Below are 26,200 nucleotides of genomic sequence, written 5' to 3'. Positions count from 1 at the left end.
GAGTGGTTTCGGCAAACGGCATGAGGGGTTCAAGAATATTGCTTTCACGTCCCGCGGCAAGCATTACCCCTTAGTTCATCTTACTATACTCTCCATGAGGTAAAAAACCCTCGCTGGCAACCAATCGGTCATTGGAGTCGGTCACCTGTGTCGAATTTCATCAGTGATCTGTGGTTGGACTGTTCCAAGGCATTATAAACTCATATTTGATACCAGCTCGACTTGTGCCTTCGAAAATCAGGCCTTATTACTGGTCAGGCAACGTGCGACTAATAGCCGCCTGGTGAGTTAGACTTCTGCGTAGCCACCTAGAGAACTGCGCCGATGCGCTGTCGGGTACCTGTAGATTGTTGCCGCTCCGGCCTTTTTGCCCGTGTAGTCACACCCTTGAGCCTGCTGGGAGCGACAACAACGAGGTCGAATACTGATTCACCATCCATACAACACGGGCCCAGTGCAATAATATCGTTTCCCTCAAGAGCTTGGATGTGTCAAGATCATTCTGGTCAACTTCTGATGGGCATGAGGACACCAGGGCATCATCCTTTGCTATTGTGCGTTGGTTTTCCGCATAGATTCGCTCATCTGCTCCCTTCTCGACTCTTTATTGTTCCTTCTCCTTTCCCTTCTTGTTTACCCGGAGGCTTCCAAAACGTGAAGGCTCATCTGGCCCACGATTGCTATAATCTTAATCTTATCACTGCACTCTCTGACTTTGATGACATAGAAGTCGTATCGCTGCGTCTTTTATTGATACTTCCAACACTTACTAGTGCTCCAGCGATAGCTGTAATCTGGCCCAGAATCGATCCCTTCTGTAAAGGAAGTCCAGACTGACAAATGCGGTAAGGCCGACGGTTGGCTGCCCAGTCATAGAGCTGCGTGAAGGGACTTTGCCATCGACCAATTGTGTCTGATGCTAGATTGCACTTGCGACACTATGGAATGATTTCAAGACACCTTCTGGGTATGTCAAGGTCGTGTGTTCAACCCGTGTCGAAAGGTAGCACGACACATTGATGCTGCCAAATACGCTTCACAGCGATCGCATCACGAGAATTGAGTCGACCAAAAAGGGTGAGCAGCAGCTCCCGTAACAGTTCAAGGAATTCCAACGGCAGTCCCGGTGCGCTGAGCGAGCCAAACACAGTATGCAAAGCGACAAACAATGACACGGCATCTGTTGGGCATCGGCTTCTACCTGCCGTGTCAGTCTTCTGCATTGGAGGTGGGACTGCATCTGTCCGTATCACTGTCGCAACGGCTTATGATAACAAGCTGGCACGGTTGTCGAATAAGAAGAGTCGCTTTCCTGTCGCTTTCGCCTAAGTAGCTTTCCGCTGAAATGACACTTTGGCAGTGCCGCGATGAAGCTGTACTCTATTCCGCGCCTCCCTCTTCCAGGATTACCACTCTGAAGCCACCAATCGTCGTTGTCGTAATCGGCGGCGGCAGCGACAAACCATACCGCCTTCTCCGTCGTATGCTAGGGAACCCGATCGATTTGTTGTGAGAAAGACCTCTCCCGTCGTCAAGTGACTTCCTAGCCGCACGACTGGGAAAGCTGAGGTATACTCCTTTTGACGGTGTGGGTGGACGACTGGCCAGACCTCTGTTACCTATCATGAAGTACAAGGACGTCTGCCGGCGGCTGAGGCTGCAATCCCACCTGTACCTATCCGACTTAGGTACATTGCGAAACACGAAGTCCAAAGTATTGTGATGGATGCGGGGAAATGTAGCGGTGCTCCGGCCATCCTGAGCAGGGCTCTCGACCTTGGCAAAGGCTCTGGAGAAGTTGGGGAGCACAGCACCCATACCTAGTACAGAAGTACTCATTCTACTGATGAACCTGCAATGGGTGCTCGATAACGAACTCGATGGACGAAGAGTATCGCACCGACTGGGGTCAGGATGCGGCGGGTGTGGCGTAGAATCTGATTAGCATACGTAGCCGGGCAGAAGTTGTCATGATATCAAGTCCTGGGCCGTGATGGCCTCGTTTGCACCGAGTCGGAGTAGACGAATCAATCAGACTGGGGATCAGGATTCCAGCTAGTTTCAGTCCAGTTTCCTACTTTACCAAACCCGGTGGACAGCAAGACGACAAGACAAGACGGCGGCCATACGTGTATACGTATACGTTAACCACTTCAACAGGAATGACTTCACAGGCTGCGCTCGCCGTCTGTCTGCCCAGATCACTTTCGAATGACATCTTCATTGGCATCCATCAACACGAGACACAACTGCGATTCCGGCGCTTTCTAGCGAGTAAGTGCAGAGCGGGCGCATAGTGCTGGATAACGAACGTGTGTTGGTTCTCCCGCTCTGAAGTCTTCAGTATCAACATACATACTTACTCTATCCTGCTTGAATCTTCTCCTTCTTCGCAAATGTGAACTAAGAGCTACCTTGGTTGTTGTGCTTGTACAGTACCTACAAAGACCCCTCTCCCATTGGTTCTTATTCATTAATTGCTGTTTAGTATTACATGGCGTAGATCTTATACCTTGAGCCCGGTGTTTCCCACAAGTAGCCGAGACAGGGATGACAGAGCACACGGACCAGGTTGGTCAGCCCACCTTTTACAGTAGCCATTGCCAATTGCATCGTTCCCAGCGAGCGTGTCGTTTGACAGTTGGAGGTGGTTTTTGTTTCGCACGTACTGGAGAAAGTTGAAGCGAGCTTACATAGCTGCCAGAGGCTCTCAATTAGAGCAAAGGGTACCCAGTATGAAAGCACACAGTAACGAAGGCTATCTTATGGTTAGGTAACCTACACAGCTGATCCGTGACTGAACCTTTCTTTCCACTTTTGGCATCTCACCAAACCTAAGTACATTAGCCAAAGCATGTACTGTACTGTACAGACTTGTCTGTAGGTAACATGACAGCTTCAGGGGCCCACGATCAACGCCAAGACCCTACGAGCTACGGTCCTGTACGCACACATGCAGTATCGAGTATATGTACTTTGGCTCGACGTACCCCGTTTCATCCCAAGCTATGAATGAGACGATGCATCGCATTCAGCCTCGGTCGACTTCATTCTATAACAAGAACGATATTCAACCCAAATGTTAATGGTACTATTTCTAGGGCCCCTCTCTGCTTGCCGGATAGATAGGTATACAGCAAGTCGCTGCATCCCCTGGACAGCCTGGAATAGGCGTGAGGTGAGGCCCGGTTCTCACCAAGTACACCTCTATCAGACGTACAGGCATGTTCCTTCAGACGTTTCACTGCTTAGCAACAAAGCTACTAAACGCGGTGGGCCTGGACTAGATTGAATTCAATCACCACTAAGGAAAGTGACAGGCTTCCCGCCGTCCGTCTGGCTCCTTTATCCTTATGTATGAATCAAATCACTAACCGACCAAACACAAGAGAACACAGTAATAGTAATAGTAGGCTAGGTATATAGCAGAACAGAGCTTGCGCCTGCTCCTTTCTCGTGAGAAATTGGCCACTCATTTGATTTCAAGCCTGGACACAGAAGACTCCTCGTATCGCGAATTGAAATGGTCCGTTGGAAGCTTCCTGATTCTGACAGACGCCTGCTCCTCCGCTCCGCCACCTCAATCACGCCAATTCGATCGGACCTTATGGCCCCCAAATTGCAATCGGGACCAACCTGCAACCAACAAGACTGCACGCGTTGATATTAATAATAAAGCCAACACTGGTTACAACGGCTATGCCGTGCTGCTCACATATAAGTTGTCTATCTACCTGAACCAACACCAACTTTACATACCTTCTACATGCTTCCGAAAAACCTGGCCGGTTCAGTCACGACACATTCATTCCACTGGACTGCTCGGTTTCTTTCTTATCAACCAAACGTAAAAGTATCATAAATGCCGTAGACTGGCTCACTGTCGTATAAATTAAGGTAACATCAACTGGTCTTTTCATCGAGTTAGCTGCAATAAATAAGTATTCAATCACATACGTGCGTCAGGTAGAATTGATTGCCAGGCGGCCAAGCATAGGCTGGCTCCCCGCTTCGGGTCACACACGCACCACCCGACAACCCCGACTCTGCCCTGGCCAACCTGGCCAACCCAGGAAAACGTCCATCCAACCACAAGCCCGCGATACACACTAGGTTAGGTGAGTAGTTCGGGCCGGGTCATTACGAAACATCTTGCCTACCACCACTTTTATTTTCCTCGTGGTGTGCTTCCGATAGTAATCTGCTGCCACCCACGCCTTCGTTGCCTGTCTCAGCCTTGCGCTACCAGACCAGTTTTTCCACTCGCACCCGACGTTTTTCCTTCTTTCCTTGACCTCGTCGCGTACCCAGACCTAAAGTAGTGGTCAATACTTCCCACCCCATCTTTTCCAGGGAAAGGACTACTTGCTAGGTTCCACGTCTCTACTTCCATCGTACATCGTCTGCATAACCCTCCCTCTTCCCTTGACCCTCGTCCTGACTTCCCCTTCCCACTCGAGAGTACCTACTACCCAGGAAGTGCGAAAGAGGAGAAGCACAGAGAGATACTTGCAGTCCTCTAGCTTTGCGCGCGTACCTTACTGCCCAAGAGTATCAGTACATCGGCCACCGCAGACAGACTCACATCACACTCTTCCTATTTCATCTCCACATGCTCAATTCGATTTTTTGAATTTGGTTGATCTACAAACCCGCACACACACTACACCCGCTCAGTACCTGGTCGGCGGTTCATACTTCTGACATACACACTTCTCTCTCGAGTCGCAGCCCAAAACTCTGCCAGCACGCAACACGACCGACCCGCGAGCAGCCAGAGCGCGTTTCGACTCGTTCCCTCCCTTGCCGTCGTCTTGTTTTGTTTCCGCGCTTGTTACTCTGGAGAAAACATCAGCAGATTGCTGCCTATCCGTCCCGCGCAAACAGTTTGCGAGTAGAGTCGCTGCAGTCAAGTTTCAAGTCGCCCATTGACAGCTGATTCATGCAACTCGGTCGGGTCGCGTTTGGCCAAGTCGAAGCTACATCGCCCGTAAGTCACTCTCCCCCCAGTACTTTTCCTCTGCTCCATTCATTCTTTTCTGTCCCTCCCCTTCGATATTGCACCCACCTTGCTGCCTTGGAGACGTACCTGCCAATTTTTTTTTTCCGTTGCTGCATCAAGCAGCACACCGACGCGTATGCGCGACTTGAACTTGGTTCGCATCGCATTGTGTTGATACCGGGTCAAGCTTGGTCATACTGCGCATCGCTACCATCATCGCCGTCCCTCAGCTAGTTTGCTGCAAAATCCCACTTGGGTACCAGTCCCAGAAGTCACCTAGAAGCTTCCAGGTAGCTACATACCGATCTCTTCCTTACACCCCATCTTATTGCCGCGTCGCAAGTTTTCACCCTCCCCCCTCCTTCCACACTCACACACTCGCTCGCTCGCACACCAACTCCCACCTCCATTTCGTATTCATTCGTACTTTGCCACCACGCTGCGCGCGCGCGCCAGTTGGCAGTTGGCTCGGTTTCCCAGCCATCCCGCGTCAGTCTCCCTCACTGCTGTTAAGTCGTCTTTGGCAATCAGCCATCTCATCTCACTCTTCACATCACATTTCCTCTGTTATTCCAGTACCCGAGAGCTTCGTTTTCGCCCATCCTGCCCAACTTCGTGTGCACCTTCGTTGCGCATCGCGCCTCAATGGAAAAAAATTAACCTGGAGCGGTACCGCTACTTTGACATCCAAAGCTGACACGCTAGGCTCTTCACAGATCATGCAGCAGTGGCAGGTCGGCCCTGTGCCGGAGTACCTTTACCATGGCGGCTCCGCCCAAAATGCGAATGACATGCAGTAAGTACCCAATTCTCTATGTACAAGTCACTTACCTTGGTTATCCATCCCATCCCATCCTACTCTATTCTATTAAGCATTTCCACCTCTTATGTGACATCTTCCTGGCTCTCCTCAACTCCACTTGGTGGAAGGCAACCTAGTGGCCGCTCTCCCCTCGAATACCCCAATCAGAACCATCGTTCCCGTACACGTACCCCGGCTTGAAGGTATACACGACGAGTTCGAGACAGGGTGGATAGTTGTACCTTATGTATACCTTCATCATCGATGTCGCACACGATGGACGTTGTCACTACCCTTCATCGGCGTGAAGCTTGGCCCTGGGCGTTATGTCCCATATAGCTACCACACGTCTGGGTGTGGTGCTTTGTGCCGTTACCACCATCACCGCGGCGCTTGTTCGTTGTTTGCTTGGGCAGGCGCGCCGCAACATGGGGTTCCAGACCCCTATGTCGTCCAGGTTGCTCAAGTAGAGCAACGACGCCACCAATACAAGCGACAGCATCTGCAGCCGCTATGTTGACTTCATTCCCAGCGCTGCGGCCGTCGTTGTCTCATGCAACACGAAGACGGAGTCGGAGGGGCCCTGACTAACAATGCGTCCTCGGTATAGTCCGTCGCATCCCTACCAGCAGGCCGATATGAATCGCCGGCCTGACTTCACCGGGTATGCTCAACAAGCGAATGCCGCTACGCAGCAGCAGCACCATCCGCAACACCAACAGCCCCATCATGGCCAGCATCCTCAGCAGCACCCTCAGCCGCTTCAGCACCAGCAACACCAACAGCATCCCTCGCACGTGCAGCATGCCCAGCATCCACAGCACCCGCAGCATCAACATCCGCAACAGCCGCAGCAGCACCACACGACGCCCGTGCAGCCTCCTATGACGATACCTCAAGCCGCCGCTCCTCCCCAGCAACAGCAACCCACACCCACACCGGCGCCCGCTCAGCCCCCCCAGCAGCGTGGACGTAAGCGACCGGCGCCCCAACAGCACCACCCGCAGCAGCATACTCCTCAGCCGCCGCATTCGCAGTTGCACCCGCAACTGCAGCAGCACCAGCCTCCACACCAGGTGCAACAGCCGCAGCAACAGCAGCAGCAGGCGCCTCAGCACCCTCAGCCACAACAGCACCCGGCTGTGCCGTCACCCGCGCAGACGCCTGCTACGGTTCCTGCTTCTGCCCCAGCTGCGGTTGCGACGACTGCTGCCCCGGTCGCCCTTCCAGCTGTTGCTCCTCCGCAGGCCACTCCTGCCTCCACTGCAGCTGCGGCCGCTGCTGCAGCCGCATCGGCCGCTGCAGCTGAGGAGGCCAATTCCACTCCCGTGCCGCCTCCGGCAAAGAAGAGCCGAACAAATACGCCTTGGACCCCGGCTGAAGAGCAGCGTCTGAAACAGATGAGGGATCAGGGAGCCAGCTGGGCTGAAATCGCCAAGGTCAGTTGCTCAGATATATAATCTGGAAATTCGTAAAATCTAACACCCGCCAGACTTTCCCGACCAGAACAGAAGGCAGTGTTAAGAAGCACTGGTACAAGGACATGCACTACGCTGAGTTTGCCGAAGACGAGGTTCGTTGTCAGCCAACCAAGAGTCGGGCCGAACATGCTAATGAAGGTTGGCAGAGCCATGCACTTCTTACCGCGATCAAGGAGTATGAGAACAACAAGTGGAAGAGCATTGGTCAGAAAGTCGGCAAGCCAGCAAAGGCGTGCGAACAATATGCGAAAGAGCACTTCCCCGAGCTGTTCCAAACCCCGAAGGCACGTTAGGATCCTGTCCCGGGTGCTACTTCACCAGCTCCGCCGACCTTGGCGCCACGAGGACGCCGGAAGTCCACACGTTCTGGCGTTTCGTCCAGCTCTTTCTCGGACCAAACGTCGCAGAACAGCAGTTTCAGTGAGGCAGGCCAATAATCGATTCAGTACCTCGTCGAACACCCGAAGCAACTTGACTTATGTCGGCGGTCTTAAGAAACTATTTCATATTTCTCTTCTCTTCTCTTATCTTCCCCTCATACCCCCCAACGCATCTGGTTCCAGTCGTTAGTTTAGTCGTGTCAACGGCTGTGTAGGAATATGAGCACCAAAACAAAAAATACGCATCGCCTTCACGGGCTTAATGGCATACGCTGCCTTTTCGGTGGAGCAATTATGGGACTGCTTTCCTTTCATGACGAATTACGAATCCCCCGCGGGATGGATAGGGAGGGACATTGAGCTTTTCTTTTCATGAAACGGCAAAGGAAGCTCCAGATGGAAGCAACTTAGGTGTAGACAGCGGTGTAACAGCGTCAACTGGCTTCTTATATTAGTTGATCTACAGTGTACACATCTGGAATAACCAGCAAACCCAATCAACGACTGGTACGCGCGTGTCATGATGTGCAACTAGATAATTATTCAACACATAGCCACCAGTATCTATACGTGCGTATTCGACGATATTAGCGTAACACTTTGGCACTTGATCTTTATTTGTTATTTACAATTAGTGTGGGCATGGGTATTATCACTGGTATTCTACACGTAATTGAATACCGACTGGTTGAAATTATTAATCTACTAGACTAAAGAGCACTTATCTAGGTGCTTTGGACTTGATCGATGATCGTTTCGCATTACTGGCAAGCGTGCCCGTTCTAAAATGAACACCTCCCTGCCCATTCCAGTGCTTCTTTGGCCACCTCTCGTGTAGCGCTCGTTAGATTCAGCATATCGAGCACATTCCAGTTGGCCCACACGAACTCCTCATGTTCGACCCCTTGGAGGACAACATCTTCAGCATTGGCTACCAGGACAGTCCAGTTCAATTGCAACTGCAACTTCTCCTTTGGCGCCAACGTGAGATCCGGCCACCCTTCCTCGTCCATGAAGCGCACGCTGGCCCCGGTGTTGCCAGGGGCCGAACCTCCTCCCGCCGAAGCGAACGCGGCGCCTCGGGGCAAGGCTCGGAGAGGGTCGTAGTCGACGTTCTGGCGATCGAGGCGGTGGGCTTCGTTGCCGGCGGCCGCCGTGGTGGACTCGCGCAGCATGCTCGAGATGCGGACGACGTTGAGGGCGGTCTGGCGCTTGACGCAACGGGCGATCGCGTCCGAGATGCAGTAGTCTCCGTCGTCGACGCGGCCGCTGGGCAGCTCCCAGACCGCGAGCGGCGGTCGCGCCGTCGATCTCGTCGTTGTCTTGTCGTCGTTGTCGTTTTCGTTTTCGTCGTTCTGGTTGTTGTTGCGTTCGGCGGGAGGGAGGTGGCGGAGTAGCTGGTCCAGGAAGGGGGGGTTGTAGCTGTGTTGCGGGTGGTGCTGTTGGTACGGCGAGGGCAGGCCAGACGCGGGGCCGATCGTGGTTGCGGCGGCGGCGGCGGCGGCGGAGCGCTTCTTCAGCAACAGGATGGTGGGTCGCTGGCTCCGCACGTCGATGCGGAAGACGGCGGCGCCGACGGTTAGGTGGGAGACGAGGGCGCTGGTGGGAGGGGGTCTGGGGTGGTCGGTTTCCTTTGTTGCTGCTGCTGGCGTTGGCCTGTGGTCCTCGCGTTCTTCTTGAGGATTGTGAGAGGTTTGGGGGAGGGGTTGTCTGAGGACGAAAAGGAGGATATTTCGCCGGCAGCAGCGTCGTTGGTGGTCTGGGGTAGGCCATCCTCACTACTCAGACTGCTTACTTCTCCGGCGTCAGCATTTCCGACGCCTATCTCACGGTATTGGTGCTGCTGTTGTTGGTCGTAGTCTGCTGATGTTGAGGTGCCGGCTGTGTTCTCGTTATGGTGATAATGGAAGTCGAAGTGGTAGTCGTCCTGCTCGGGTGGCGGAGACGGGAGGCCGTTTACGGCCGCCGCCTCCTCCTCTTCCTCCCCCATCCACTTGTCGGCGTCGTCGCGGTCCTCATAGTAGGAGCGGAAGACCTGGCTCGCGATGCTGGGCTCCGAGGCCAGGTACCGCGCCTTGGACATGGCCAGCACGCACTTTTGCGGCCATGTCAGCACCGGCGTCTGGGCAGTCATCTGCAGCAGGCTGTTGTTGAGCGGGCCCGACGATAGCGATGTCAGCTCACTGCGGGCCGAGGCGTGGCTTGTGTGGTGCTGATGATACCGGATCCTGCGATGCGCCGGTGGGGGCGGCCGTGGTGTTTCCGACTGCTGCGCAGCGGCTGTGGGAGGAGTGGTAGGGGTCACAACAGTTCGAGGTGACTGCGGGTTCGGGCACCGCGAGGTCTTGGTTGGCGTTGTTGAGACCGGTGTGCGCGGTAATGGTGCGTCTTTCCTAGGAGATGTGTTTACCAAGGTCGTATATCCTCCCGTTCCAGGAGGCGTGGATGGTGTTGGTATACTAGGGAAATTGTCCTGTCGTGTTGTTGCTGCCGTGGGACGTTGATGACCGTAGGACACAATGGATGGGTATGGGCTGTAGACAACCGGACGTCGCTGTTGATAAACATGTTGGCGATGGTGATTATTACGGTGATTCTGCTCTGGAATTTGCTGTTGTTGTTGTTGGTGTCGCTGTGATTGCGATAAGCTGCTAATGTTATTACGATTATTGTTGTTGAGGTCGGTGCTGTGATGGGTACGACTGGCAAATGACGGCGGCTTAAATGGTGGCTGTAGAGGCAGAGGTGGTAATACGGGCGGTCCTAAGTCCGCTTGTATGGCCATGGTTGCTTTTGGCTGCGGCCTGTCTGTATTTCTTTTACGTACGTACGTGGCTCCCCGAGTCCGTTGCAGAAGGCTGTTAGGATCTAGGGCGTCGGCGAACGACGCCTCCTGGTCGTGCTGACGATGATTAGTTCAGTGCCATGACGCTGAATGAGAAGAGATTACAATTAGTGAGATTGAACGAGATAGAAAGAAATAGCATAGAAGAATAGAAGCATTGCGTAGGGAGAGGGAGGCTCGCTAGCATTATTATCATCAAAGGCCTGCCCTCTCAAGGTTCTTGTTTATGACCATTAACGTTGTTTCCAGCTCTCCGTCCGGCAACTCTCTCTCCTCTGGCCCTGTTCACCCTGTCATCATGGTTTGGGGCAGGGACCGCTTTACTTTCCTCCCGCAATACTCTCGAGCGATATCTTAGATCAAACGGGGGAAAATGTAAATAGCTCTGAGGCATGACCACGCTAGTGGAAGGGCCCGAGTAACTCTCTCAACTTCCACGCATGGAGAGCGTGTGCTGCTGTTTTTGAGTTTCCCGTGTTAGAGATTGTCAGCCCGACCTGGCGTTAGACTTGTCCTGGTCTAGAGGGCATTCTGGAACACCATCGCCGCGATTTCGCTGCCGCTGATGCCGACCACATATATCAAAGTGGAATCATTGTTGCTCTAGTAAATTTTATGGCTTGGCTCGACTCGAGTCGGAGTGATACGCGAATCTGTGTTTTCCGACTGCGAGGTGAATAAGGATCGAAACTTTACTATAGAGTTGCGAACAAGATTATGTTTTTCACCTTGTTCTTTGGTCGGTCTTGACTTTTCATAATGTGCCGATGATGTCGTTGAACTCTGACTTCCTGCGAGTGCTGACTGAGAGCGTTTTGACACTAGTCACAGGAACAGTCTATTATTCCTCAAGGCTTGAAAAGACGCGGCCTGTGGTTGGATACATGCTGCTTCTTCTTCTCCTTCTTCTCCTCCTCCCACGATGGCGTTATGCTCGAATGGGCTCAACCATGGGACTCGAGCACGCGCGGCCACACGGAATCCGGCTCGATCGTGGAGCGGCCGAGGGGACCTGGTGATACTCAAGTGTCCGGAGTTATGGCCCTGACTGAGAGGTGAACACAGGCACAGCGTATCAACGACGAACATCGCTGTTACTACCCCTATGCGATCGCTGCCATGGAAGCTGTGGCGATCGACATCTTGAGAGCTCGCCCGACCCCAGAAAATGGTTTGGTCCACCATGTCCCGGCAAGTCCAGGCTCAAAAGATGCCATGGAAGAGGCTTCTTCAAATGCGGCAGCGCCCTCTGCGGTGCATTTCTGCCTGTGTCCCTGGAGAGGCGGGTACAGACATAGTGGGTATGCTGGGACATCCATCTTCTGGAGAGCGAGTTTGATTCTGTGTCGCGACCAGGTGACCCACCGAGGGAAACCAACACGTCGATGAATGGATTCTTACTGCTTTGGTGGAACTTTGCGACGAAGGCGCGCAACTGACGCAATACCCTCGAATATTCAGAAGCGCGATGCAGATGCTGAGTTGTTCATCCGTATTTAACCCGAAGAATGACCCGTGGGAAGTTTCAAGATAAGAGCATCAATTCATCCCCAAAGAAATACTCTGGAACTGGAACTGGCTGCTTATCCTAGCCTGTGCAAAGTGCGGGTAGCCTACCTCGGAGTCGACATTTGCGACTTGGTGGCACTCTTTACCAAGTTCAAGTTACCAAGGGAAAAACCATCTTGGGTGGATGGTATCGTCGATGTCGGGGTAAGTACGGAGTAACGGGGTAGGCAACAAGAAATCAGCTGTGGATCAACTATATGGCGCAGATCTGGATGATTCCTTGGCAAAGAATGCTTAGTATCGAAGTTCCTCATCCTGTGCCACCTGCCAGCCTCGACAGTTTTTGGTAATCATACGGAGATGCACACCATATAATACATATGCTATATCATTTTGTTCTCGAATGAATTGATTATATTATGTATTATCTCGGTTTATTTTGATTTGAAATTATAACTGAATATTATTATTAAGTACTCGAAAGCTTCAGTTCATTGTACCTTATTGTTCTTTAGTAATCTGGACCCCTATCCACCCTAGACTACCTGCCTGCCGCCCGGGGCGATAAGCAATTCCACACTGTTATGCAAGGCGACCGGGGCACGGGGTCGGTCACCTGCACGTTGCTCGTATTTAGTGTACCCATGTCATGAGCAATCCGACGTCTTCCCCACTGCCATGATTTGCTGCAACAACTGCACAATATCGACTACGATTGACACAGCAATTCACTTGACGTGACACCCTTCAATGAATGATCCATCAAGATTACTTATCCATCCATCAATAGCTGGACTTGGACGTTGACCCTCAGGTCCCAGCTGCTGCGCCAGCTGCGCCAAGCTTGTCACGCTTGCCTAGAAATGGATAGCGGAGGCCAGATGGCGTGGATATTTCAGACGAGCTAGTAGCAACCAGTGGTTGGCAGACCAATTGGTTTTGGTAGATTGATGCGGACCCCGTAGCATCTGCTGGAATACTTGCCTGCTTAATTTAGAACTTGTTTCTCCCGCATTGTTCGTCGTTGTTGTTGTTATTGTTCCCACACCTGCCACTGTCCCAGCCGAACTGCCCCTCCCGTCGTCAATCCAGATCTCTCCGGGACAGTGATGTAATAGAGCACCAGCTGTGTATTGCGTACTCCGTATCCCGACTGCCTCTTTGATTTGCGTGCTCGTCCATAGCAGAACGCCTCAAGATTCCCTTGCATTGAATGGAATTATTGCAAGATGCTAGATACCACCCTACTGCTGCTGACCTGTCCCTGTCAGAATGCCCTGTTTTAACCGCATGGAGCGCCCTAGCTGCTAGCAGTCTAGATCGCCCAGCTTACTGCCTAGCGCATTCTAATACGGGCACTACGAGCGCCACTATTTACAAGATTGGCGGATTTTGCATCAAGCAGCCAGTGAGGTAGCAGCCGAGCTTGCGTCCCCTAACAAGTTACAAGACGCATGTTCCGCTTGTTTGGACGACCATTCCACTCGAATTGGGACGGTGCCGAGTGACAAGGTGACAACCCCAAGCCCCCAAGCCCCCTTCCAGGCCTGACCTGCTTCTGACCTGACCTCAAAGTCGTCCATCCATCTCCAGATCCGAATCGGGCCCGGTTCTCCCTCTCTTTCCTACTCACTCCCAAAGGTGTCACTATAAATTAATAACCACCATTTCATTCGTTTTGACTTTGGCGCGTTCAGAGGGGATTTCCTGGTTGTCACCTCAAACCCGCTAGATTTTCCTTCACTATCGTTAGCCAGGTCGTACAGACAAACCGTTGCCACAGCCTGAACACAGATCGGGACGCTGCATCGCCATCCGCTCTTGACAGTGCCATTGTGTCCTCTCTTGGGCTGCTCCTCACAAAGAGACAGACGCTTCGATATTCGAACCAAACGACCGCACCACCTTACTCGGCGCCTTTGAATCAAGAGTCTTTGAATCGCGTCGCATTATATACCCCCCTTGCCACGATTTGCGACAACTTCGAACGTCAAACGAACTGTTTCGAAACGCTCGGATTCCTGCATTCGTTTCCTGTCGCTCCTGCCAGCTTGACACCGGCATCTTCCGAGTCATTCAAACGCCCCGTGCATACACGCATAAGTCCATCCCGAATTATCGATTCGAAATGAGGCGGACAATACTTCCCGTGGGCGTTGCTCTGCTGGGCGCGTCAGTTGTCCTTGCCGCCGACAAACCGGCAACCTGCTCTCAGACCTCCAAATGTCCCAAAGAGACCCCCTGCTGCTCCCGTAAGTTGTGACAATCCCCCTTCATCTGCATTTCGTACATGCGCCGCCTTGTGCACAAAGAATCCACCGGCGTGCATCGAGTTTGTCTAACCACCACCTTGTAGAATATGGCCAATGCGGTGTTGGTGCGTATTGTTTGGGCGGATGCGACCCTCGAAGCTCCTTCTCGCTTGATGCGTGCGTCCCGGAGCCCGTATGCATAGACCGGGACATGAAGATGGGCTCGACCGACAAAGTCGTTGATGTGCAGGATTATCTGGGCGATGCATCCAAGTCTGAATGGGTTGCCCAGGGCACACCGCTGTCCAGCGACGATGGCTTGCTCCTGACCATGCCACCCCGCACCGCCGGAACTGTTCTCTCGTCGACCGCGTATATGTGGTACGGCAATGTCAAGGCGAGAATGAAGACAAGTCGAGGTCGTGGGGTTGTGACCGGTTTTATTCTCATGAGCGACGTCAAGGATGAAATTGACTTTGAGTGGGTGGGTGCCGATTTGGACGTAACTCAAACCAATTACTACTTCCAGGGTATCCCTGACTGTAAGTTGAGAACTGCCGCTGCCCAGAGCCTGTAACTTTCCGGCTTGCTGATCCTGATATACAGACACGCATTCGGGCAATATTACCGGCACTTCAGACACCTTTGAGAACTGGCACGATTATGAGATCCGGTGGACGCCTGACGATATCACCTGGCTCGTGGACGGCAAAGTCGGCCGTGTGCAAAAGAAATCCGACACATGGAATAAGACGTCCAACCAATGGGACTTTCCTCAGACCCCATCCAGGGTTCAGCTGTCTCTTTGGCCCGGCGGTGCCGACACGAACGCGCCGGGAACCGTTGCCTGGGCTGGTGGTGCAATCGATTGGAACAGCGATGACATTAAGAGTTACGGTTACGACTTTGCCACTGTTGCCTCGGTGCAGATCGAATGCTACAAAACCAAAAGCGCGCCCGGGACGAACTCAGGCAAGAGCTACACGATCACGGACTACAAGGGGCTCAACACGTCCGTTAGTGACGGTGACAAGCCTACGGTATTGAAATCCCTCCTCGGAACTGGCCTGGATATGGACAAAGACTATGCCAAGTCTTCGACCACTCAGACTATGGAGGTCATTCCCGGTCTGAGCGGCGGTGGTCCTGGTACCAACGGCCAAGCGGCAGCTCATCCCGACGCTGGCTCTGGCACCAGTGGTGACGGCCCGACTCCTGCCGGCGTCGCACCAAAATGCACGCAGAGTGGCTTCGCGCAAGACTGTAACCAACCCACCGGCGGAAACGTCAACGAAGGCTACAAGCAAGAACGTGCTCTCGGTGCCAGTGCCTTCGCGGCTCTGATTGCTGTTGCTGGTATGCTTTGGCTCTAACTCTGCAATTCGCACACATAGGCCAAGCAATGGCCACGGCATTCAATAGCATCAAGGGCGGCGCAAGCGTTGCATATCAAACTCATTCCAATTTCTCTCTTGATTATGGGCTCTTACGATTCTTGTATCTCTGACTTTACAGTATTATTTTTTATTAACTCCCGCAAGGGAGGTTACGTTGGGAGAAGGTGTTTAATGGCGTAAAATGCTGTCCACTCCTTTAAGAATTAAACGGGCAAGGTGACAGGGGGCCTTGGGACGGGTACGTCTCGGTGGAATAGGCCGGGGCTCAAAAGGCTTATGCTAAGGGGACGAAGGAAGTAGGCTGCAAGCCATGGCCTGTACATAATCTTGTTATTGTACATGTGTAAAAAGTGACAATGGAAAGCCAATTCCAGTTTAAAATCATGTTTTTCAACTTGTGTTTTAACATGTTCTCTCTAGGTTATACTATTGATGCTGCTAATACCGAGTTAACGATCCCTCTTTAGCAGGGTAGGCTCGATGTCTCCCCAAGCTACCTGTATTACTGCTCATGTTTACCTGTTTAGAGGTTACTTCTTATTATCAACACACACATATGTTCGACTGTCGCAAGCACCTGCAGTATACAGCCCTCATTAGAGCCTGCCTGTGGTGCTTTGAAACTCCTCCCAGATAGCATGTCACATACATACCACCTTTCGCGATATCAGGCCTATACGTCGTATGGCGAATATACAACCGAGATGGACTCTATGGCAAAACGCTCTAGCAAAAGTGTTCCTATGATGATGGTGATAAAGGCGGTTTGTGTATTGGTTGGAGTTTCAAGATAGAGACTGTTGGTTCTGCCACTAGTTTCCTGTCAATAGGGACGCATAGTTGGGGATTCCTATTGATGCGAATGGTGCATGTGTTGTGGTATCCATTCATTCCTTGATTGTACAACTCCCAGGGATCATTTAACTTAGTGCGGCACTATTCTGACGATATATCAATCAGTACTCTGTGCATTGATCTTATACTAATCGGTACTGCCAATCATATCACCTGATTTTTGGAGCTGTACCGGCCCTGGTTTTCACACTCAAATTATCCATGTTTTATCCAGTTATACAGTTGCTCTGTGGAGGCCACTAAGCTAAATAATCCCTGAGAGTTGTACCCTATCAAGATTGCCAGTGCCAGCCCAAGTCCAGGAACCAGGATATATCGGGTGCATTGTGAGCGAATCATTTCCATGCATTCGCCATGTTTCAAGGGATGCCCATGATAAAGAGTGTGGATTGGTGGGATTGATTGGACGAGCGATGCTGAGTGTGTTTGATTCAAACACTGGGGCTCTCTCCCACGCCGCCCACGCCGCCAGGCCACCCTTCCTTTCTTGGGGGATATCCTACCCCGCAGAGCGCTAAGCCTCGCTGCCCGTTGCTGGCTGAGTCCCCTAATGGTGGTAAGTTTAAGGGGCTGTGAGAATCTTGGCGGGTGTAAGCCAGCGTGTGCATCTGCACCTTCCGGCACCCGTGAGGCCTATCACATTCTCCAAACCCCAGCCTTTCGGCCCCCCCTTGCTTTGCATTAGCACAGCCGGTAGACAGGACGAATGCTTTCTATCCAAATCGCCTGCTGAAATGATAGGATATTCAGGAGGGCTTGCCCAGGACGTTGCAGCAAACATCATCGTCTTTGGATGAGGATCGGCTTCAGGATTGCAGGCCTGTCACATTTTCTGTGCTTACCTGCATATAACACACATTCATAGCTAGCATAGCATAGATTACTCCAGAAAATTTAGAATAAATAGGTGGACCATCGTTATCGTCGTCTTTTGCAGTCTATTCGGTTGCTTTGCCTTTCAATATCTACTTTGCCTCAGCCTCTTTCCAGCATTCAATGTTCCCGGTCCCTTGCTGCTTCCATCCAGCGGTACCTGCAAAGTAATACTAAGCCACCACTGCATACATACAAACAGGAAGATACGATTGAACACAGAGTAAGTCAGCCGAGCCCCATTCATTCCTTCAGTTTTTGCTATTACTGTTTCCCTCAATCCATGTCTGGCCTGGGCTAATAAGCATCTGCAGAGTACTTGCTTGTACTCACTTCTCTTTGCCTCTCCTTGCCTGCTTGGTTTGCAGTCGTCCAAACAAAGGAAGCTCAGCTCTCCCTTGACCTTCCTTTCAGCCACCCAGCACAAGTACCCGCGTCTGGATTCACCTGGCTTTGTCGGTCTGCTCACCACGAGTCATTCACCCTGCGGCCTTGGCCTTCTTTCTACACAACAACAACATCCGACTTTTTGTATTCAATCCCTGTTTCTTTGACTCTTTTCGATCCTTTGGGTCAAATCACAGCGGTTCAGTACATCAAGACAGTCTGCCTCCCACCACAAGGTCAACTTCCCTCACTCACACCAACGACTTCTACTTCACTCACAACCTTTTTCTTTCTTTTAACAAAGACATTCGCTTCGATCGAATCTTCGACGCACAAGACCAAAACACACGATATTATTTGATTTCTCTTCTCAAGATGGTACGATTCACCTCGTTCATGCTGAACCTGGGGCTGGCCCTAGCAGCACCCTCGCTCATTCCCCGCCAGGACCAGGGAGCCGTCAACAAGAAGTTGATCGTCGGCGCCGCCGGCCAGATTCTCTCTTTCCAGTACGACGGCAAGACTTTCAAGCCCATCAGCAAGGTCAATGAGACCGGCAAGTCCGCCAGCTGGATGGTCTTCAAGCGACCTAACCATCTCTACGCCGTCGATGAGAACAGCAACACCCTCCGCCAGTTCAACTACGACCCGGCTACCGGCAAGTTGTCCGACAAGCCCATCTTGGAGAAGACGGGCTCTCCCGGCGTTGTCTCCCTCGAGTTCAACCACGACAAGACCCGCCTGCTTGGCGGGTCTTACAGCAACGGCACCGTCGATATCTGGGACACTTCGGCTGCCGATGGTAGCATGAAGTTCATCAAGAACGTCACCCTGACGGGCGATGTGAACCCCAAGCACGGTACCCACCGCGCGCATCAGATTGTCCCCAATCCCAGTGGCCGCTTCTTCGCCATCAATGACCTTGGCGGCGACGCCATCCATATCATGGACTCCAAGAAGGACTACACCATCACCAGCACGGCCAAGGTCGAGCCTGCTGGTTGCGGTCCTCGCCATGGCAGCTTCCTCAACACCAACGCCAACCCGCAGTCGATTCCCACCCACTACGTTATTCTGTGCGAGACAATGAACCTGATCCAGCTGTACTCCGTCGAACCCAAGAAGGCCGACGACACTCTGGTCCTGACCCCTCTCCAGTCCCTAAGCTCGTACGGCCCCGGCTTCGCTCCCCTCAACGCCACGACCGCCGCGGCTGGCGAGCTGACGGTCGCGAACAACCAGCGGGACGTCTACATCACCAACCGCCTCTCCGGCAACGAGACGGACAACGTCTCCCTCTTCGCCTTCCAAGGCAAGGCCGGCCAGGCCAAGCTCGAGTTCCAGGCCCAGGTCTCCAGCGGCGGCATCAGCCCGCGCATGATGAGCCTCAGCAGGGACAAGGACCAGGGCATCATGTTCGTGGCCAACCCCCAGGGCACCAACGGCATCGTTGCCCTCCAGCGCAGCGAAAACTGCGGCCTTCTGTCCCCGGTACCCATTGCCTCCATTGTGAACACGGACATCTCCAAGGAGACTGGAGGATTCGGTCCGCAGTTTGTCTTGGAGATTCCTGCCACTGCGCCATCTTCTACCAAGGGAAAGGCCAACAAGAACGCCTAAGTGGTGTTCCGATGATCAAGAGGGCAGAGGATTCAGCTCTAGGTTGGGGGTTACGAATTTTGCATGGCATGGCGTTCAGGGCTAGGGGTAACTTCTGATTTTCATATACACCGCTCTATCTGTGATGAGCACCAATACATTTCGATTCTCCCATATCATGTTTTCTGCCGTGAATCATACTCGTGAAGGCACCTCGGCGTGGCGAGTTTCTCTACCCTGTGCCACTTTTGATGGTCAGGCTCCTCTACTTGCTTGGTTCGTAGTGGTCTGTTGGTGAATTTACCTGTACCTGACATGATCCCGAGTGATAAGTGAAAATGGAGACACTGACTGATTCCTGGTTGCTCCCAGAAAGACGCTTTTAACCTAGAGAGCTATGGATTTATCAACATTGGTTGCAGCTCTGCCTGTATCTTATCGGCCTTTGTCATGCTTCGCACTCGGACTCGCTTAAGCAGGCAGGGTCCACTGACTACTGACTGTGCCACACAGCGCACCAAGCCAACCACAGCCAACGTCGCCATCCCATTGGGCGAAAGAACACAGTCTCGACACATAGATTGGAGAATGCTTATTTTGGAACCTGTCTAAAGGTAGGCGCAATTCCTAGTCTTGTGGTTTCCAATATCCTGTCCTGTGTTAGGCAGCAAATCTGGAGTTGATCTTACGGCTATGAGATGCCGGTCAACGTATCCTAACTGTCTCGAATTGTTGCGATAGAGCGGAGGTATGAAGAGCAATGGATATATAAGTTCCAGCTATATTCATGGCTGGCTGGTTGACTGCCTGTCGCTGGTTGTTGTCATTCCAGAAGAGGAAGAAGAGGAAGCATTTGATCATCATATTGCTTTTCACCCCTTATAATCGAATATCAGTCAGCTTTGTTTTCACCAGTCTCCCGGAGTCTTCAGCGTGTTTGTTCACTTAGAAAGAGTGAATGATAGAGAGAGAACAAGTCGTGGAAGCTGGAATACTATTCGAGCTTGTCTAAGGGGATTTCCCGGGCAGAAGAAGAGTCTAGTCACGAGATTCGGGGGGCCACCAAGAAACAAGACGGACGTAGAAAAGCCACGACATGGGCGCCGACCACAATATCTTCGGCTTCCGCCACGGCATCGCTGTAGCCCAAGTGACCCTGTTCGCGGCGTCGCTGGCCTCTGGCGTCTACTTGTTCGGCCACAAGCGCCTGGGCACCCCCCGCCGCAACGGCTGGTTCTGCATCGCCGTCTTCTCCGTCTTCCGCCTCGTCGGCGCGGGCTGCATGCTGGGCACGCTGGCCAACGACGACGACAACGTCTGGGCCGGCGTCTTCGTGTGCGAGTCCTTCGGCATGGTCCTCATCGCGTTCTTGCTGTTGGAGCTGATGCATCGAGCGTAAGTTGCCTCCCCTCCCCCCTATCATGTTGGTTTGGTTTGCTAACGGAGCCAACGTGAAAAAAAGAAACAACGCCGTGCCCACCATCGACCCCCGCGCCTTCTACGTCCCGCAGCTCCTAACCTGGGCCGACCTAGGCCTCGCCATCGCCGGCTTCGCGTCCGCCGCGCGGCGCGAGCATCCGCTCGCCCCCACGTCCCTGACGCGGGCGAGCTTCGGGCTCTACACGGCGCTGTACCTCTGGATCGGCGGCATGGCGTGCTTGCTATCCTTCGGGCGTAGGCCTAGCAACGAGGGCTTCTTCCCCGCGACGAGCGACGCGCCCTCGGCTGCGCCGTCTTCTGCCTCCCCTTCTCGCCGTCCGCACCGCCTACTCGCTCGTGTTCCAGATCACGGGCGACATGGCCTGGAACGCGGTCAAGGGGCGGCCGACGCCGTACCTGGTCATGACGTTCCTGCCCGAGCTGGCCATCATCTACGCTTGCGTGTTCACCATCATGAAGATCGCGCCGCCGCCGCCGCCGAAGGAGGGAAAGACGGGGAAGCAAAATGAGGCGAGCAAATTCGTAGACGGGATCCTATCCTGGCTGTGGCTCTCGCAGCGGCGGCAGCGAGCTGGCGGTAATAGACTCGGCGAGTATTCCTCCCCCCAGGCCGACAAGGGCGAGGGACAGGGGTCACGGCCTCGATGTCTTGATGAGGAGAACAGCAGACTCGTACCGTTGAGAAGACAGTAACCTTATCATTTAAAGTAGATACGGCCAGAATCTACAAGTGCAGTGTCATCACAACTACTCTTCCATATACGCAAGTGTTAATCCGCCAGGCGAGAACCAAAAAAAAACCAGTTTTCATTTCATTGTACATGCAATCCGGCCGAGGGGTAATCGTCGTAAGATGTCTTCCTTCCTCTATCCTCCATCCCATTCCTTTACCCACTGAGCCGCGCATTGTTCTCTAGGTTGCGCCGCGCCCTTTCCCAAGACCATCATTAATCGAAACAAGATGCTTCCGTAACCACGATGCATGTCGTGGAGATACGCATTTGGGCACGGGAGCATCCTCACACATAGATGCAGGCCATATTCATTTTGGCCAATGGATTGCACTCATGCCTCAATCCAGTGCGATATGTGCGGGCATGCAAGTACAACCTGTGTATGTACTTTGGATAGGAGTCGACTCGCTCGCTGGCGAGACGGCATGGTGTGGGATGGTGAGGCCACCGCCTCGAGACTCCTGTTCTGACTGAAAAAGAGCGAGGCGTTTAAGGGCTAGCCCAACCGCCAGCAACATCTACCCACTCGGCCAAGCAGGAGCCTTCCTTGCCTTCGACGTCGACAATATCGGTATCGCAACGGCAACGGCAGCCAACACCATTCTCCTTCTCGGGGTCCCAGCTCTCCCAGTACGCGTCCTCCTCTTCTCGCTTCTTGGGGTCAAGCGTGGTCTTCTCGAGGTACGGAGTACGGGGCAGTTGGCGAGAGGGGAGCATTGGCGGGACAATGCTGGATGGTCGTGTGTCGGTAACCGAAGTCACGGAAGTAGTGGATGTCGCGAGGAGCCAGCAGGACACCAGCAGCCAACGAATGAATAGGTGCGTCACCCCACTTCAAGATGTGTTAGCTCATGTTTGTTTGCGCGCGTTCATATGTTTCTTTTCACTTACTCGTTCCATCCAGAAGCCACCGCTGCGGTCCATCATCTCGAAGAAGTCCTCGTACTCCTTGCTGCGGAACCAGCTGAGGCGCGCAATTTCGAAGTTGGACCAGAAATGGCACATGTTGTAGGATTCACCTTCCATGGCATCGGGGTCGATCTCGGGCAAGCTGTTGCGGCCAGGATCGCTGCGCAGAATCTCTTCGGGCAAAGGAACCTTGCTCTGGTCCTCCTTGGGCTTCTCCTCCGGCTTTTCGACAGGCTCAACGAACATCTCCCACAGACCTTGCGACTTGATGTTGTTAAGACGCTTGTAAGCAGAGGCGTAGCGGAAAATATTGGGGACCGTCTCTCGGAGCTCCTTGACGGCAATGGTGAAACCGTACGTCTTGTTCTCCTTCTCCATCATGAGGAAAGGATCGTAGGTGATGTCGCAGAAGTACTTGATCTCGGGCTCCAAGCGCCAGTACCACTCGTACTTGGCAAGGAGCTCGTGCTTGTAGAAGAAGCCAGAGTAGAAGCGACACATGGCGTGGTAACTCTCGAGACCGCCGTACATGACAGCGGCGTCTCCCTGCTTGGCAATACCCTCCTTGGCAATCTTGGTATCGATCCATTCGGGGTATCCCCACATCTCCGGACCAACGCGTCCGAATTCGCATTCGCCAGAAGTGTAGTTGCGCACAATATCCTTGAAGGTCTGGTTGAACTCGCCATCGTTCAAGAAAACGTAAGGGTAGTGGTACCAGCGGTTGAAGTGACGCTCGATCGACTTGATGGACTGGATGACACCATCCAGCTCCTTGTTTCGGGCCAGAACCACAAAGGCAGCATTGGCGCGGGGTTGGCTCGTGTCGGGCTGCAAGCAACCCTGAACGAAGACCTTGTCGTGCTCCTCGCTAATCTTTCGAATGGCGGGAGGCGCGCCAGCAGGCATCAGTATCCTGCCGGGCGAGCTGGGATGTCGGACAAACAGGACCAGAATGAGGATAAGGACAATGCAGGGGAACAGAACAACGACCCCGAGAGGCACAGATATGCTGGAGTTGCCCTTTAGCCGAAGTGGCCTCCTGAAGAAGTCTAGACGAGATCCAATCCTGTTGGGTCTCGTGGGTCGCCCTTTCTCATCATTTGTAGGTAAGGACGGCGCCATGTTAGGCACGCGCTGGACAGCGCGGCGGAAGAGATCCATGATAATAGGTGTGCGCGATGCTGACGGCTGCGAAACCAAGTTTATAGGTAAAGGGAGGCTCGCTCGTGCGGTATGGGTCAATCGTTAAATGGTCGTAATTCGGATGAAGCTATTGGACGATGATCTATGCTTCCAGAGGATGCGTCTCGATGCTTCTAATAATTTTCTGGATAGAAAATAAACATGGAGTCGGATGGGAGAGTAAGGCCGGTTGATTAAGCAAAGCTGGTGATTAAAAGGCGCGCCCAACCGCAAAAGTGTGCAATGTCGAAAAAAATCGAAGCCCCTATTCCAAAACGAAATAGGCCGCGGGCGGGAAGACGAGGACTCGAGGATGTCGAGAATCTCTGTCTAGCCCAAGTTGTTCTTTCAATCCAATAAATCTACAATTATAAGCTGCGACCAAATAACGAGCGGCAAGGGGAAACAGCGTCCCTTGGGAGAGATAGCTGCTGCTGCTGCGTTGTCGGACGTCGTTGTCAGGTCAAGAAAGAGGCTGATGAATTGGAGACTGTGAGACTTGAAAGGGTCGCTGGTCGAAGTTTTGCCGGTTTGGCCGCTCGGACGGTGTGTCTGGCTGGCTGGCAGGTAGCGCGGGCAAGCGCAAGGCCAGCTGGGCAAGGTATGCTAACCTATTGATGCACTGCTTATTTAATTGCTTGTTTCTTGGCTGATAATGGGTACGCGTCAGACAGCAGTCTGCATCGGACCGTCGTCGGTCTGCACCACAAGACTCAGATCGGGCAGATGTATCAGCAGCAGCTTGAAATAAACCGGCAATCAGTCGGACGAACAATCCCTTCTTTCTATGGCGATGGGGATAGAGTGAAAGGATGAGACGTGGTAACAATGTGCTGCGAACAAGCAAGTGGTTGCGTGTCAGGCCAGTTTCTAGAAAAAATCCAAAGATGCCAGCGATGCGCGGGAAGAGGGTGGATGGGAATTCTACCAGGCTGGGCCCTCGACCTTCTCAATGCTAGAGTTACAGCCTCCAGGGAAGAGATAGTAACCTTATTAGGGGGGTTTAAGCAAGAAGTTAGGGGGGAGGGGGAGCTGGCGGGCCAATTGAGATGCTAGCAAATGGGGGAAGGAGATAGCGTGCGCCCCTACGGCGAGAGTGATCCACAGTATGCCCTGCATTTAATATAGACTGCTACAGTAGCCGTGGCTTTACTTACTGTGCCTACCTGGCCAAACCAACACCTAGATATGTAGCCTTTGCATCGAGACCTATGTACGGATAGCTATAAGCCAGATACGATGCGGGATCAACTCCTATATCTTGTGGAAATGTTGATTTGTTTGTATCGTAGGATGTTGGATCTTTACTCATTTGTGCTCACATTGCCAAGCGTTTGTATATGTACCGTAGAGAATCGACGCGTTTGATGCCAAGACCCGGGGCGAGGAGAGGGAGGGAGTATGTAGCAACCTTGGCAATGAAGAAAAAAAAGGAGATTGTAGATCCCTAGAGATGGTCGGTCGAGACCTGGCAGCTGCTGGAGCGAAGGGTGGCCCCACTTCCGAGGCTTGGTGCAGCATCGGCACAATGCCAGGAAGAACAAATCGTCAGATACCTTGGAACAGATTACGCTTGCATGAAGGTGGCCAGGTATAGTGACTCGTGTTTGTTGGAGGCTACATGCTGTCATTCACAGCAATGACTCTTCGATTCTTCTTATTATAAGTATACCACGACTGGCCGCTAGTATTTCTCTAATAATACCTACATAGTATATATATATATGGAGGCATCACTATACAGTAGGCCTGTATATGTCGATATCCTGCCTTTCTCACGACAGACCCTTGCCGAATCGGAAGGAGTTCTTTGCGAAAGTTCCGATCGTATCTGTCGGGAGATTTGGATGCGGCCACATCAGTCTTCCAGACCGTGTCCAGGTTCCCGTAGAAAGCAGCAGGCTTGGCAACATCCATTCCGTCTGGAGCCTGCGCAAGGAGGTCTGCCCCGTATTCTTGCAGCAGGGTCACCATATCAAAGCGCTTCTCACCCGCCGCAGCGATAATCCAGCGGTACTTGTTATCGCTCGTCGTGGTATTACTAGGGTCAAGTCCTTGTGTCAGCAAGTGCTTGAGCTTCTGCGGGATATCGCATGAAGGGCCGGCTATGCTACTCTCTACCAAATCCAGGCCAGTGATGGTTGTGATCTCGGTTAGACGATGGCGATTGGCGGTATTAAGAATCATAGTAAGGAATTTCGGCGGACTGAAGTGGCAAACCACTTCAAGAGCACAGGGCAATCTTTCCCGGCGGGAGACATCCCAGCTTCTGTCCATCAGACTGTGAATCGCCCTCATATGGCAACACTCCACGCCAGTCTTAAAAATCGTTATGGGAGAAGGGGTGATGATGGGTCAATTGTCCTCATCAACTTCTAATGATGCCGAGATTTCCTCGAAAAGAATGTTGAAGATTTCCTGTTGCGACGGATTACAAGCCTTCCCCGCGCGCAAGAGGCCTATTATCGACTAGTATACCTCAGGCGACTCGGGCTTCTAATTGTAGGAAGAAAAGTCGGGCTGCTGTTCGCCCAACTGGAAAAGTAGTAA

General features: G+C 52.7%; 7 protein-coding genes across 7 annotated transcripts; 4 read left to right on the top strand and 3 right to left on the bottom strand.

Annotated features, from left to right (window-relative positions):
• Positions 1-6,442: 6,442 nt before the first annotated feature.
• PG994_009042 (uncharacterized protein) lies at positions 6,443-7,578 on the top strand (the record flags this gene model as incomplete). Its single annotated transcript, XM_066860451.1, has 2 exons — positions 6,443-7,243; positions 7,297-7,578. The coding sequence occupies 2 exons, from the start codon at positions 6,443-6,445 to the stop codon at positions 7,576-7,578; spliced, it is 1,083 nt and encodes a 360-aa protein (XP_066714040.1).
• Positions 7,579-8,447: 869 nt separating this feature from the next.
• Positions 8,448-10,450, bottom strand: PG994_009041 (uncharacterized protein; the record flags this gene model as incomplete). The annotated part of the gene is made up of 2 exons (XM_066860450.1): positions 8,448-9,340; positions 9,445-10,450. The coding sequence occupies 2 exons, from the start codon at positions 10,448-10,450 to the stop codon at positions 8,448-8,450; spliced, it is 1,899 nt and encodes a 632-aa protein (XP_066714039.1).
• Positions 10,451-14,147: 3,697 nt separating this feature from the next.
• On the top strand, positions 14,148-15,644 carry PG994_009040 (uncharacterized protein; the record flags this gene model as incomplete). The annotated part of the gene is made up of 3 exons (XM_066860449.1): positions 14,148-14,271; positions 14,376-14,813; positions 14,878-15,644. The coding sequence occupies 3 exons, from the start codon at positions 14,148-14,150 to the stop codon at positions 15,642-15,644; spliced, it is 1,329 nt and encodes a 442-aa protein (XP_066714038.1).
• A 2,514-nt stretch (positions 15,645-18,158) lies between these two features.
• PG994_009039 (isomerase YbhE) lies at positions 18,159-19,403 on the top strand (the record flags this gene model as incomplete). Its single annotated transcript, XM_066860448.1, has 1 exon — positions 18,159-19,403. The coding sequence occupies one exon, from the start codon at positions 18,159-18,161 to the stop codon at positions 19,401-19,403; it is 1,245 nt and encodes a 414-aa protein (XP_066714037.1).
• A 1,075-nt stretch (positions 19,404-20,478) lies between these two features.
• Positions 20,479-21,331, top strand: PG994_009038 (uncharacterized protein; the record flags this gene model as incomplete). Its single annotated transcript, XM_066860447.1, has 2 exons — positions 20,479-20,777; positions 20,845-21,331. 2 exons carry the CDS (start codon positions 20,479-20,481, stop codon positions 21,329-21,331), a joined length of 786 nt encoding a protein of 261 aa, XP_066714036.1.
• Positions 21,332-22,045: 714 nt separating this feature from the next.
• On the bottom strand, positions 22,046-23,629 carry PG994_009037 (alpha-mannosyltransferase; the record flags this gene model as incomplete). The annotated part of the gene is made up of 3 exons (XM_066860446.1): positions 22,046-22,286; positions 22,366-22,388; positions 22,448-23,629. 3 exons carry the CDS (start codon positions 23,627-23,629, stop codon positions 22,046-22,048), a joined length of 1,446 nt encoding a protein of 481 aa, XP_066714035.1.
• A 1,757-nt stretch (positions 23,630-25,386) lies between these two features.
• PG994_009036 (uncharacterized protein) lies at positions 25,387-25,837 on the bottom strand (the record flags this gene model as incomplete). The annotated part of the gene is made up of 2 exons (XM_066860445.1): positions 25,387-25,399; positions 25,437-25,837. The coding sequence occupies 2 exons, from the start codon at positions 25,835-25,837 to the stop codon at positions 25,387-25,389; spliced, it is 414 nt and encodes a 137-aa protein (XP_066714034.1).
• Positions 25,838-26,200: the final 363 nt, after the last annotated feature.

The sequence above is a fragment of the Apiospora phragmitis genome, assembly GCF_038363925.1.
Source record: "Apiospora phragmitis strain CBS 135458 chromosome Unknown utg000008l:1.0-3514335.0:1.0-3519231.0, whole genome shotgun sequence".
Lineage (NCBI taxonomy): Eukaryota > Fungi > Ascomycota > Sordariomycetes > Amphisphaeriales > Apiosporaceae > Apiospora > Apiospora phragmitis.
The sequence above is the reverse complement of the archived record's forward strand: the minus strand, read 5'-3'. Positions and strand labels throughout refer to the sequence as shown.